General features: G+C 47.1%; 1 protein-coding gene across 2 annotated transcripts in view; it reads right to left on the reverse strand.

Annotated features, from left to right (window-relative positions):
* Positions 1 to 12,750: 12,750 nt before the first annotated feature.
* LOC144684600 (polypeptide N-acetylgalactosaminyltransferase 17-like) overlaps positions 12,751 to 15,106 on the reverse strand; it is a 500,196-nt gene continuing 497,840 nt past the window's right edge. For both annotated transcript variants that reach the window (XM_078548594.1, XM_078548595.1), the window contains one exon: positions 12,751 to 13,958. In XM_078548594.1, the coding sequence (XP_078404720.1) occupies positions 13,815 to 13,958 (144 nt within the window). In that variant the 3' untranslated portion in view covers positions 12,751 to 13,814. The remainder of the gene's footprint in view (positions 13,959 to 15,106) is intronic.

Below are 15,106 nucleotides of genomic sequence, written 5' to 3' on the forward strand. Positions count from 1 at the left end.
ATATCTGCCTTTTTTTTCCTTACTCAATCCTCTATATCCCTTGACATCCAGGGTTCCCTGGACTTGTTGGTCATACCCCTCACCTTTATGGGAAAATGTTGGCACTCAACTCTCACTATTTCCGTTTTGAATGACTCCCACTTGTCTGATGTAGACTTTCCTACAAGTAGCTTCTCCCAGTCCCACTTTGGCCAGACCCTGTCTTATCGTATTGAAATTGGCCTTCCCCCAATTCAGGACTTTTATTTTCAGTCCATCTTTGTCCTTTTCCATAACTACCTTAAATAGGTAGTTAAATAACTACCGAAATGCTCCCTCACTGACACTTCTATCACTTGCCTGGCTTCATTCCTTAAGATTAGGTCCAGTACCGCCCCTTCTCTTGTAGGACTTTCTACGTGTTGGCTCAAAAAGCTCCTCTGGATGCGCTTTAAGAATTCCAAACCCTCTAAGTCTTTCACACTAAGACTATCCCAGTTAATATTGAGGAAGTTGAAATCCCGCATTATTATTACCCTATTATTTCTACACTTCTCTGAGATTCGCCAACACATCGTTCGTCCATCTCCCCCTGACTGTTTGGAGGCCATCAGTACACCCCCAGCAAAGTGATTGCCCCCTTTTTGTTTTTAAGTTCTACCCATATGGCTTTGTTTGAGGAATCTTCTAAGATGCTATCCCTCCTTACTGCAGTAATTACCTCCTTGATAAATAGTGCAATGCCACCTCCTCTTCTCCCCTGTCACACCTGAAGATTCTATACTCTGGAATACTGAGCTGCCAGTCCTGCCCTTCCCTCAACCATGTCTCTGTGATAGCAACAATATCATATTCCCATGTGTTAATCAACACTTTGAATTCATCTGACTTACTTGTAAGATTCATTGCATTAAAATAGATGCAATCCAGCCTTGCATTATTCCCTTGTGTCTTAACAGGTCTATATTTCCAGGCTGACTTAGTTTCTCTTCTATATTTGGCTGTGCATCACCCCCTACTGTATCTCCACTCTGTATGCCATCCCCCTGCCAAATTAGTTTAAAACCCCTCCAGCAGCACTAGCAAGGGTGTTGGTCCTGTTCCAGTTCAGGTACAACCCGTCTGACTTGTACAGGCCCCACCTTCACCAGAAACAGACCCAGTGATCCAGGAAACTAAAGCCCTCCCTCCTGCACCATCTCTTCAGCCATCCATTCATCCTCTCTATCCTCTTGTTCCTATACTCACTAGCACATGGCACACGGAGTAATCCAGAGATTACAACCTTTGAGGTCCTGCTTTTTAATCTGTTACCTATCTCCTAAATTCTTGTTGCAGGATTTCATCCCTCTTTCTACCCATGTCGTTAGTACCAATGTGAACCATGACCTCTGACTGTTCAGAATGCCCTGCAGCCGTTCTGTGACATCCTTGACTCTAGCACCAGGGAGGCAACACACCATCCTGGAGTCACGTCTACGGCCGCAGAAGCGCCTGTCTGCATCCCTCGCTATTCAGTCTCCTACCACTATTGCTCTTGCACTCTTACTCCTCCTCCCTTGTGCAGCTGAGCCACCCACAGTGCCATGAACTTGGCTCTGGCTGCACTCTCCAGAGGAACCTTCATCCTCACTGTTTTCCAACACAGAAAAATGGTTCTTGAGTGAGATGCACTCAGGGGCTTACGTGACCACCTGCCTGCCTCCCTTCTTCTGACTGGTGGTCACCCACTCCATCTCTGAGTGCATTTCCTTAAGCTGCGGAGTGACCACATCTAAAAATGTGCTGTCCATGTACCTCAGCCTCGCGGATGCTCCGCTGCATCTCCAGCTGATGCTCAAGCTCCGAAGCCTGTTGTTCAAGCTGGTCAAGCCGGTGGCACTTCCTGCACATGTGGTCATCCAGAGTGCAAGGAGTGACTAAGAATTCCCATATGCTGCAGGCCGTACAACACGTGGGACTGAGCTCCCTTGCCATACTTTTTGATTGTTTTTAATTATAAGACTATTTCTTTAAATTTAAGCCAAGTAGAAAACTACTTAGTTTTTCTTTAAAAATAAACAAATGCTGAGACTCTAACCTTCTGTAATGTTACTTTAAAGTGGGAAAAAACAACTTACCCACTACCTACCTACGAGCTCTCTCCCATGTCCTGACGTCCCTCCCTTTGAATTCCAGCGCCACTGAGTGTCTGGGTGAGAACTGGCTCCCTCACAGGTAAACTTGATCCGCTCTTTATACAGCCACTCCGCTCCCTCACAGGTAAACTCCCACTATAATGTGAAACAAGTCTTTATTTCGATGTGCAAACAGTGGCATTTGCCTTAAAGGAGTGTAAAGGCAATGGAATATTTTGCAAAAGTGGATGAAGCTGACAGCATGCATGATGAGCCTTGCCTGCCTTTTACTAGCCTTCTGTTGCCACCTCACCTCCAACCTTACCATTTCCAACATCTCATTCATCTGTCTGCCTAAGACCTGAGTGTAAGGTTCCTTTCCTTAATGGTTTTCAGTGAGCTTTAGCTTTAGAAGAAGAGATGAGTTGTGAAATGCACATGAGTGACATGGTTATTAGTCCCATAGATATCTTATATTAATTCTCAGGTTGTGAGTGTCAATCGCAAAACCAGAATTTATTGTCATCCCTAATTGCTCTTTAAAAGGCTTTTCTTGAACTGTTGTGGACCATATGGTAATGATAGTGCCACAGTGCTTTGCAGGAAGGAGGTCCAGGAGTTTGAAAGGAGGGCAATATATCTCTATGTCAGGATAGTGTGTGACTTGAAAGAAAATTTGGACATGGGGCAGAATTTTGCGTCTCACAGGCAGGCACGCACCCTACCCAATCGGGCGTAAAATAGCACGCAATGATGTTGGGCGAGCATCCCGATGTCATCACGCACTCACGTGATATTTCGGTCGGTGGCGCATGCAAGAGTCAGCAGCGCACCCATTGACAATTAAGGCCATTAAAGCATTAATTAAGAGAGATGTTTCGCTGCCGTCCAACCTTAGGGTTGGCGGGTGGGCGAATCGGCCAGGTGGCCTTTGCATTTTTGAGGAAACCTCATCCATGGGTGAGATGAGGTTTCTGACATTAATTTAAAAAAATGTTTTGACATAATTTTGATTGTGTGTATGTTCATGTGAGTGAGTCCTGTGTGGGGACATTTTTTTTTAGGATTTTCCAAGTCTTTATTTTTGATTTTAAAATTCTTCAGCTCCCTGAGGCAGCTCCCTGCCTTCAGGGAGCTTTCACTGTGCGCTCCCCCTCGCCCGCACTGACCTCAGCGCGCACCCTCCTCTTGCCCTCACCCCGGCAGTGCTGCGCTTCTCAGCTTTTCACACTGGCTGGCCCGCCAACAACCCAAAAACCCTGCCCATCATGTTGTTCCTATGCTACCTTTGACTTTCCAAGTGGTGAAGTTAGCAGGTTTAGGAAGTGTTGGCTAAGAAGCCTCGACAATTTACTGCAGTGCTTCCTGTATGTGGTATACACTACAACCAAGATGTGTTGGTGGTGGAGGGAGTGAATATTTCAGGTGGTGAATGGGGTGCCAATCGAGCTTTGTCTTGGCTGGTGACAAGCTTCTGGATTGTTGTTTCAGCTGGGCCTGTCTAGGCAAGTGGAGAGTATTCCATCACACTCCTGACTTGTGCCTTGATGGTGGAAAGGCTCTGAGGAGCCTGGAGTTAATGCAGAATACACAGCCTTTGTTATCAGTATTTAGTTGTGTTCCAGGTCAATGGCAGAACCTAGGATGTTGCTGGTGGGCGATACAGCAATAATAATTCCGTTGAATGTCATGGGGAGGTGGTTATACTCTCTCATTAGAGGTGGTCAGCGCCTGGCACTTGTATGATACAAATATTACTTTCGATTGATCAGGCCAAGTCTGGATGTTGTCCAGGTCTTGCTGCATGCAGGCAAATGCTATTTCATTATCTGAGGAACTACATATGGAGCTGAACATTGTGCAATCACCAGTGAACAGCTCCATTTCTGACTTTATGTTGGCGGGAAAGCCATTAATGAAACAGCTACAGATAATTGCAATCTGGATACTGCCCTGAGAACCCCTGTAGTGATGTCCTGGAGCTGAGCTGATTGGCCCCCAACAATCACAATCATCTTCCTCTGTGCTATGGTTGTTGGAGGCCAATTATCTCCAAAGTAAGGTGAGTGGAGGACATGAGTGATAGAAAATGTGCATTCGCACCAGTGCTTAGATTTAACTTAGCTTCTTTTGTAAGGTCGTTGATCCTTTTTCAGTTTGTACCAGTTCTTGGCAAGCTGATAGTGGCTCCGTCTGCCGCCTTGCTCGATACAGCCTGAAACATCGGCCCATAACTTCCGCGCTTCCCAGCGACGGATTTGGGGGGTACCCCAAGGTGCGCTGGGGAATCCCCCTGGTAAGTTCCCAGGTAAAGGTTTGCATGGCAATTGCCCAGAAGTGCTAACTTCCTCTGGACAATTGTGCTGCGCTGGGAACCATCCGAAAATGTGATTTAAATCGCAAACTTCGATGGTTCCGCCGAGGTTATATCAATAGTTACCCAGAAAAAGTTCAAAGAAGTAAAACCTCTTCCAACTTCTACTATTGTAAAGGCCCAAACTGACCCCACGGGGCTGGCCCACACCCCCAAACCTCACAGGACTCCCCCCATCCCTCCCCCAAACTCCGAGAACCCCACCATTGCCCCCACCCACCGACACCAGCACCTCCCCACCCCCGCCACCACCGACCTCGGATCACACCGCACGCCCCTCCCACCAACCCCCACAAACCTCGGATTCCCACCCCCCTCCTTACCTCGGACGCCCTGACCTCCAAACGTCCCCACCTCCCCCCAATCTCCAGACCCAGAACCTCCGTACGCCCCTCCCCGACCTCCGGAACCCCCCCAACTCCAGACCCCGCCTGACCCTAGGCCCCAACCCCCCCAGCTTGGCCCCCCCTGCCTGGACCTCAGACCCCTTGACTTCTAAACACCCCCACCTCCCTCCCGACCTCTGGACCCAGGAGCTCTGAATGCCCCCACCTCTCCCCCTACCTCCTGAACTCTGGCCTCCGAAAGCCCCCACCTCACCCCCAACCTCCTGGTCCTCAACCTCTGGATCGCCCTAACCTCCAGACCCAAACCCCCACCCAACCTCCAGGCCCCCCCGCTTCCAGTCTTCAGACCCCCACCGACACCCCTGACCTCAACCCCACCTCTGGATCTCTGGTCCCGCCCCCCCCCCCCTCCACCCCCGACCTCAGACCCCATCCTCTGGACTCCACCGACCTCCAGCCACCCGCACCCGACCCCCAGATATCACCCCTCCCCAATCTCGGACCCCTCCCTCCCCCAATCTCGGACACCTCCTCGATCTCGGACCCCTCCCTCCCCCCACCGACCTTGTACACCCCCCAGCCCTCGGACACCCCTCCCTAGACCTCGGAGCCCCCCTGCCCCAGACATGGAAACCCCGGCCTCCAGACAACCCCAACCCCAGAATCGTATGTGCTTATCTTCGACAATTACCTTCCTCGGCCTGTCAAATTCCCTGGCCCTTTAAACTTACTTGCTTTATGGCAGCAATTGCTGTAAAAAAGGGGCGTGGCCACCTTGAATTCACTGGATCTAGATTTCGCTTGGGCCTGTGAGGCTTCTTACGATGCAGGCCCCAAGCAGCTCCGGCGAACAGAAGTGGCAACGTAATGTTCAAGACCAAATAAATGTGCATTTATTTCTTCTCATTTCTGCAGGCCAACGCTTTCCGACACTAGTCAGAAGTTACGGCCCATCCTTTAACTCAAAATCCAAAACCATTTCAACTAATTTTTCAGATAATTTTGTCAGGTTGACAAATCCCCAGGATTCGGATGGGCTTCACCCTAATGTCTTGAGAGAAGTGGCTAGTGATGCATTGGTTTTAATTTTCCAAAATTCCCTAGATTCGGGAAAGGTTCCGTTAGATTGGAAAATAGCAAATGTAGCTCTTTTATTCAAAAAGGGAGGGAGACAGAAAGCAGGAAGCTATAAGCCAGTTAGCCTAACACCTGTCAAATGGGAAAATGTTAGAAGCTATTATTAAAGATGTCATAGCAGGGCATTTAGAAAAATTCACCAGGCAGAGTCATCTTGGTTTTGTAAAAAGGAAATCATGTTTAACCAATTTATTGGTGTTCTTTGAAGGAGTCACATGTGCTGTGGATAAAGGGGAACCGCTGGATGTATTGTACTTACCGATTTCCGGAAGGCATTTGATAAAGTGTCACGTCAAAGGCTATTGCACAAAATAAAAGCTCATGGTGTAGGGGGTAATATATTCACATTGGCTAGCTAACAGGAAGCAGAGAGTTGGCATAAATGGGTCTTTTTCTGATTGGCAGGATGTGACAAGTGGTGTGCCACAGGGATCAGTGCTGGGGCCTCAACATTTTACAGTTTATATGAATGACTTGGATAAAGGGACTGAAGGAATGGTGACTAAATTTCCTGATGACACAAAGATAGGTAGGAAAGTAAATTGTGAAGAGGACGTAAGGAGGCTACAAAGTGACACAGGTTAAGTGAGTGAGCAAAGATCTCGAAAATGGAGTATAATGTGGGCAAATGTGAAATCGTTCATTTTGGCAGGAAGGATAAAAAAGAAGCTTATATCAAAATGGTGAGAGATCGCAGAGCTCTGAGATTCAGAGGGATCAACCTAGTGCATGAATCACAAGAGCTTAGTATGCAGGTCCAGCAGGTAATTAGGAAAGCTAATAAGGTGTTATCATTTATTGTGAGGGGAACTGATTACAAAAGTAGGGAGGTTATGCTTCAGTTGTACAGGGCATTGGTGAGACCACATCTGGGGCAGAATTTTTACCTCCTCAGGCGGGCGCGGTGGGCGGACCAGGGAGCGGTTGCAAAACTGACCGCTGCCCATGATTGGACCCCGACCATCATTTCATGCTGTTGGCCAATTAACAGCCAGCCAGCGTGAAAAGCGCGCTCAGAGCCTCAGTGCTGCTGGCGTGGGGACGAGAGGAGTGTGAGTGCTGAAGTGTGCGCATGTGTGGGGCTGGGCGCAGTGAAAACTCCCTGAAGGCACAAAGCTGCCTCAGGGAGCTGAAGATTTTTAATGTTAGAAATAAAGAATTAAAAAATAAGGAAAACGTTCCCTCATGTGATTCTGTCACATGAGCAGGGACATGTTAAAAATGAGTTCTGGAAGTTTTTTTAAAATCGCTGGTCAAAACCTCATCCTACCCGTGGATGAGGTTTCATAAAAAATGTAAAGGCCGCTTGACTTATTTGCCCACCCGCCAAGCGAACAGTTGGACGGACAGCGAAAAATGTGATTTAATTAGTTGATTAAGGGCCTTAATAGGCCTCTTAATTGTCAACTGGAGCACTGCTGCCTCTCGCGGGCGCCCACCGAGCAAAATATCGCGAGAGTGCGCAATGACCTTGGGACGCTAGCCCAATGTCATTGCGCGCTATTTTACTCTTGTTCGGGTCGTGTGCGCGTCCGCCTGCTGAGGGAAAATTCTGCCCCTTGAGTACTGTGTACAGGACTGGTCTCCCTATTTAAAGAAAGATGTAAATGTGTTAGAAGCAGTTCAGATAAGGTTTACTAGACTAATACAAGGAATGGGTGGGTTATCTTATGAGGAAAGGCTGGACAGGTTAGGTTTGTATCCACTGGAATTTGGAAGAGTAAGAAGCGACTTAATTGAAGCCTTTAAGATCCTGAGGGGTCTTGACAGTGTGGATGTGGAGAGGATGTTTCCTCTTGTGGGAGAATCTAGGAGTCATGGTCACTGTTTAAAAATAAGTGGTCATTCATTGAAGACAGAGATGAGGAGAAATTCTTTGGAACTCTTCCTCAAAAGGCAGTGGAAGCAGAGTCTTTGAATATTTTCAAGGCAGAGCTGGATAGATTCTTGATTAACAAGGGGTTGAAAAGGTTTTGAGGGTAGGCAGGAATGTGGGGTTGAGGTTACAATCGGATTAGCCATGATCTTTTTGAATGGTGGAATAGGCTCGATGGGCTGAGTGGCCTACTCCTGCTCCTAATTCATATGTTCATATGTGTAATTTCTGATGAAAGGCCATGACCTAAAATGTTAACTCTGTTTCTCTCTCCACAGATGCTGCCAGACCTGCCGAGTATTTCCAGCATTTTCTGTTTTTATTTCAGATTTTCAGCATTTGCAGAGTTTTGTTTTGTTCAACTAATTTCTACATTGTCTTATCCCTTTTTATCTTATTAGATTTGATGTTTGATGATATCAGTCAGTCACAGATAAATTAAATCGACACAATGGGCTTACTTTCCCAGCCCTGATTGCAATTTGGGCAGGGCACTGGCTAAGTGCTCCTGATTCCAATCTGTTTGATTCCCTCTATTTCCAGCTTCAGGTCATTAGCCTACAGGGTCTACGGGCAGGATATTACATTCGTCGGGCAGGCCTGCACCCGGCCTGATCGGGCGTAAAGTCACGTGCGATGTCATTGCGCACTCTTGCGATCTTACGGTCGGCGGGCGCATGCGAGAGTCGGTAGCGCGCCCGTTGACAATTAAGAGGCCTATTAAGGCCCTTGTGCAATTAATTAAGTTGTATCTTTTGCTGCTCGCTCATCTGTTCGGTTGGCGGGCGGGCAAATTGGCCAGGCGGCCTTTGCATTTTTTATGAAACCTCATCCATGGGCGGGGCAAGGTTTCCAATGGTAGGTAAAAAAAAAATTTCCACTTCATTTTAAACATGTCCCTCTTCATATGACTGAGTCACATGTGGGGACATGTTTATATCATTTATTAAATCTTTATTTTCCTTTGTCCAAACCTTCAGCTCCCTGAGCCAGCTCTGTGCCGGCAGGGAGCTGTCAGCGCACACTCCCCTGTGCATGCGCAGACTTCCATGCTCACTTTTCTCCCGCCCCCACCCCTGCACAGCCGAGCCTTTCAGCTTTCCTTTCATGCTGGCTGCCCGTTAATTGGCCAGCCAGCGTGAAATCGCGGTCGGGTCTGATCACGGGAGGTGGTCTGTTTCGCGGCTGCTCCCCGGCCCACCCACCGTGCCTGCCCGAAGAAGGGAAAATCCAACCCTATGTGTTGGATGTGATAACACCTTGAATTGGGTGCACTTCCAAAAGGGAGAACCTGGCTGGCTGTGGCTTAAACGTTCATTGTTTCTTTCCAAAGTTCTGTAAGTTGGCCAGAGGGATTGTGGGGTGAAGAGCATGTCGGGATGTGGCAGGCAGTCTTACGGCCATCAGCACTGTCCAGAGGATATCTCTGCACCTCTGGAATAGGTTCAATGACTTCATCATGAGTGGCCAAAATATAGTCCCACAGTCAGAACGCATACACAGTACCAGCTAATGATGATCTCTTCATTCTTACCCATGCATTCCTTCATGTTCTTTTTACCTTCCCATATGTGCCCATGATAATTTACCTTGCACTTTCCAATATTTTCATTGCTCAGGCAACCTGTTGCCAACACCTTCCATGACCAGTACCTACAGCTCATAACAGGAGGCAGATATCCACAACGGAGGAACAATAGCCTTTGACCCCATTCAAGAAATAGACCTTCCAAATCCAGGGAGGCAGAAGAAAATGCGATGGTTTGTTCATGCTTTTTTTTTTCAACACTTATCCTTACTTTACATTCTTTCATATTCAATTAAACAATCTCTGACACACAATCCAGTATACATCAGTAGCTCCTTGCTAGCTATTTGTAGAAGGCTGTTTATCAGTAGGTTTTTAAGAAGATAATCTCATAATGCTTTTCCTCTTTCTAGGTCTGCAGGTATGGCAGAAGAAGCTGGATCAGAACTCTCATATCTCATTGAAAATACCTGGGCACCTAGTCACTCAACCTTACATTGCCTAATGCCAACACAGATCCAACCACCCCATGAGATCTAGACAGTCTGGTTGAGACCAGGACACTGGGTTATCCACAGGGTCCAAATGTGCCGGATCAGCTGGAGATAATCCTGGAGGAATAGGAAGCATCTAGCTGGAGGGTGAAGTTGCATTGGTTTATAACTGATTTATAACTGTTTGATCTATAACTGCAAAGCATGGGGATCCTGATCCCTGGGGTGCATCCACAAATAGGGTGTTGATTTTCCAGCATGAGCACTTGTTGGAAGTCATTGTGAGACCCACCTAGAAATCTGCAACACATGGGCGGGATTTTGGCTGAGAAACAGAGGCTGGCAGGCCCAACATTTCCTAACTCTGGCCGACACGGTCCTGAATCCCAGCTATTTTTGAGGAGGTCAGATCAGGTGCAAAATGGCCAGCTGTCTGCAAGTAGTGACTAGCCAATAGGGTTTTTTTTATTCATTCACTGGATGTGGGCTTCGCTGGCTGGGCCAGCATTTATTGCCCATCCTTAGTTGCCCTTGAGAAGGTGGTGGTGAGCTGCCTTCTTGAATTGCTGCAGTCCATGTGGTGTAGGTACACCCACAGTGCTGCTAGGGAGGGAGTTTCAGGATTTTGACCCAGCAATGGCGAAGGAACGGCGATATATTTCCAACTCAGGTTGGTGACTGACTTGGATGGGAACCTCTAGATGATGGTGTTCCCATCTATCTGCTGCCCTTGTCCTTCTAGATGGTAGTGGTCGTGGGTTTGGAAGGTGCTGTCTAAGGAGCCTTGGTGAATTCCTGCAGTGCACCTTGTAGATGGTACACACTACTGCTACTGTGTGTTGGTGGTGGAGGGAGTGAATGTTTGTGGATGTGGTGCTAATCAAGTGGGCTGCTTTGTCCTGGATGGTGTCAAGCTTCTTGACTGTTGTGGGAGCTGCACTCATCCAGGGAAGTGGGGAGTATTCCATCACACTCCTGACTTGTGCCTTGTAGATGGTGGACAGGGTCTGGGGAGTCAGGAGTTGAGTTACTCGTCGCATGATTCCTACTAGCCTCTGACCTGCTCTTGTAGCCACAGTATTTATATGGCTAGCCCAGTTCTGTTTCTGGTCGATGGTGACCCCTGCTACAAAGTCTCAATAGGGTTTACTAAGCTGCCTATTAAGGTTCCTTTCCCACGCTGACTGGAATTTTCGAGTTGGCAGGTGGGCTTCCTACCATGGCCGAAACATTGCCAGAGAAATAAGGTTGCCTACAAGCTAGGGTTGCCAACTCTGGCTGGGCTTATTCTGGGAGACGTCAGCGGAAGTGAAAGCCAGCAGCATGGTGGGAGCTAGCAGGTCTGGGAACGCTTGAAAATACCAACACATCCCTAGGGAATCACCTCTGTCTGAAATATCTCCCTGCCTAAAAAGGTTAACACAGGGAGTGCACATTATTCTGATCATAAGCCCCCTCCCCTGCTTTTGGACTGTCCTGGGTAAAGAATAATTCTACCTGCAAACTCCCAGCTCCAGCTCCTGCTGCTCCTGGATCATTTAAAAGTCCTGGGCCTGAGCTGCTGTAACCAGTCATAGCCACAGCACTACAATCTTGCACTCACCACTCAGAAGTGTCCAATCAGCAGCCAGCTAGAGTGTCGGAACGTTTGGCAAGCAGTGAAGGCGCAGTCACAGACCCCACACACGCAGTGTCAGCTACCTGCATTAATGGTGACTCAGGCCAAACAAACACAGATGAGAGGAAAAACTCTGCCTTGGCAAGTCTGGTCGATGTGCCTGCTCTCCTTGCCACTGATGTTGCGGTTTAAAATTTCCCAGAGGGCTTTCTTTGGCCACCAGGATATTAAAGCCGATCCCAAGAGACTCCTGGTGGGGAATTCTCTCCCCGTCGGGGAGGTTGAGCGGGAGTGGGAGTGGGTGGACGCGCAGCTGATCGCCACCCACGATCGACCGTGCGCCGCCATTTTATGTGGGTGAGCCAATTAAGGCCCGCCCAGCGTGACGCGCACCCGGAAGCGCTGAGCGCTCCCTGTGTGGGCGGGGAGAGTAGGCTGAGACGGGGCCTGCGTTCTTTCGTGAAAGAGCACAGAAATCTCCCTGAGGCACAGAGCTGCCTCAGGGAGATCAGTATGATATGTAAAAATTTAAATAAAGGGAAAAAAAAAATTTAAGACATGTGTCACATGAGCTCGGACATCTCTATGAATTTTTTTGAAAATTTTTATTAAAGTTTAAAAACCTTCATGAAACCTCATCCCGCTTGTGGATGAGGTTTCATGATAAATGTGTTGGACGAGCAGCTCAGTTAATTATTTTAATTGCTGTTTAAATGGTCTTAATAGGCCTTTGACAGTTCGGGGGGCACACAGCCGACTCTGGTGCGTGCCCGTCAAACTCAAGACCTGAATGACGCGCGGTGATGTCGGGACGTTGTGCGTCATTTTATGCATCGGTGAGCGGGCCCCGTCCTCGCTTGCTGACCCGAAGATTCTGGCCCTGGTCTTTCCGGGAGGGCTGGAAACCCTTCTCCCAGCAGCAGACCTGAGGGCCAGCACTCCATAAAGATTTAAGCCACTCCACCTGTTAAGAACGTCACTTGAACTTCTTTTAAATTTAATTTGAATTGGAATTTGGGTGTATTGACTCTGGCTTTGACTGTACTATGTGTGTGAAGTGCAAATGAGGTGGAAGCCACAAGCAACATGTTCTGCCCTACTCTGCATCAGGCCCTGGGAATAAGTGGATGTGGAGTGTAATGCAGAGGAAAACCACCCCAATAACACATTTCCATACAAAACCTTGGTGTCAGTGAGGTGTGCTGTCCTGTGAGCAGATTTATATTTGTACTGGTGCTTTGCAAACATTTCAGGACTTTTGAGTTAATCCTTTCCAACTGTTTAGTATCTTTTAGTGGCTCTGCCACATCTTTATTTCACTTTTACAACACACACAGACAGTAAATGCAATATTGATACAAGGAAATGCCTGACAATGCTATTTAGAAATTTGTATCAAGCCCTAGTTTGCTGCTGACGTAGTCCATCCTATTGTATGCAATGTCCCTTCTGATCTATACCACACAGGATTCCATTTCAACTCTATTTATTTTTCCATCCTTACCTTTTTCCCCCTTGCAAAGTGATTCTAGTAATAAGAGGATCCATGGTATCCAATGATGAGATTTGACAGGTTTTATTATTTGTTTCGTTTTAAGTCCATATGTGTTTATCAAGGTGAGAAATAATGGTGCTGTAAAACAGTGAGAACTTTGAGAGCAGGTTTAGCACAGCTGGATACAGTGCAGGACTCTCTACCCTTGCATTGATCCAGCAAAGTATTGTAACCCCAATTGCAGATCAACTTGTAATGCATCAATGCTGTATTTCCATTCAAAACTCCTTACGGCATTTCTAGTTGATGTATATTGTACGAGTACTTGATGACTAACTAGCGTCAATGCGAAGGCAGTTTAGCACTTATGGATTCATGCACATCGGGATGACAATGGTCAAGCTCAGAGCACACAACCTTCAAAGGCTGAGAATCAGCATGAAACCCAAAATGAAACAAAAACGGCAAATGATAGCAGTGCTTGTTTCATTTAGCTCCATGTATCAATGGTTAGCTTTGACCAAAGCACCTTACAGTGTGCACTATTCAATTTTTAAACACAGAGAATATTTTAATTTATTGTACAGATTTTTTCGAACCGACCTTCTTCATTTGATAATATATAACGTTCAATAAAATTATATCTTTTTTTTTAAATCACAAAATAAAAATAAAATTAAAATCCTGGCCTGAAGACATAATCCAGTTTGGATTTGCAATAATTACCCGAATCATGTTGGAGACTTGAGGCTGTTCCCATTTCCAAGTCTATATCAACAATATTTTAAAGTTTCTAGTCTACTGCAGTCCAAAGAAATCCAGCTTCCTTTGGATCATCCTGGTTCATGACTAGATTGTTTGCTTTAAGACATTTTTAATTGTCCATTTTTGTCCTGAGCATTGCTGTAAAATCAGCTCCATTCCAAAGTCAGTTTTTTTGCTATTTTCCACCTCCAAACAACGGCCAGTTTCCAGGTTAAGGATTGATCCATTCTGAGGAGACAAAAGGTGAGCTTAGTTGACAGTTACATTAACTCCAATTTTAAAAAAATTAATAATAACTTCTACCCAACTGATCTCAACCTTCGGAGTGGATGCTGCCCTCACCTGAAAGGTTTGCAATTATTAATACCCTATCTGTCCTTCTAGTTGTCTGAGACTGTAAATTAGAGTTAACTTAAACATTTCTTTTTATATCCTGCAATCATGCCCCCAACAACATAGATTTTAACTCATTTCACTTAAGATCTCTGCAGTTATGAGGGAGATGAGCTTGCACAGGGAAATGCTGAGGGGGTAGACGCTGACCCGGGCATACTCCAGGGAGGCAGGGACACCCGGGAGGCTTTAACCCAACAAACCTTCAGCTAGAACACCACATATGGGCCTCCAGAACAAGCCTGGGCTGCAGGCACCATACTCGATACCTAAGTGCAAATCCGCCTGGTTAGGAACATTGACTAAGGGCCTTGTTAATAAAGCTGAATGTCCCACAAGTCACTCATAACATTATTCAAAACCATCCACCTGCAGAAGAAAAGAGGCAACCTCAGCCATGATGACATGTCTGAATTTAATATTGCAACCAAAGAAACTTAAGAAAACAAAATGAAAAAGGTGTTAAAAAATCACACCAACTCATAAAGATCTCATTGCGGGCCAACACAAAAGCACCAGTGATAAACCCGTGGCGTGCCTAAGGTGCCTTACGTTAACATTTTCGGGTGCTATGTCTTGGTGCTGACCCCTCGCTGGGAGTGGCATCTGAGACAGCTGCTGACTCTGCTGTCCTGTTGGCCTCGATGACCTTGGCGGTCATCCTTTGGCCCGTGGAGCCTGTGCTGGCCCCGCCTGGGAGGGAGCTGCCAGTTCCACAGCTGGCATCTCCCCAGGCGTCACAGCCTCACCGGATGCAACAGTCACTGGCAGAGGGGCAGAGGAGCTGCCGCCCTCATCCGGAGCGCCCTGAGAGGTGCCCACAGAGACAACAGGCAGCTGCTGCGCTGATATGAGGTTGCTTCGGACCTCCCTGCTCACCGTGAATGGATGGGCACCGAGCTGGAAACTTGGTGCACAGACCATCTCTCACACTGGCACTGACCAGCTGAGGTCAATGCCGATGTGAGGGCTTGCTGGTCCAA

The sequence above is a fragment of the Cetorhinus maximus genome, chromosome 9 (assembly GCF_964194155.1).
Source record: "Cetorhinus maximus chromosome 9, sCetMax3.hap1.1, whole genome shotgun sequence".
NCBI lineage: Eukaryota > Metazoa > Chordata > Chondrichthyes > Lamniformes > Cetorhinidae > Cetorhinus > Cetorhinus maximus.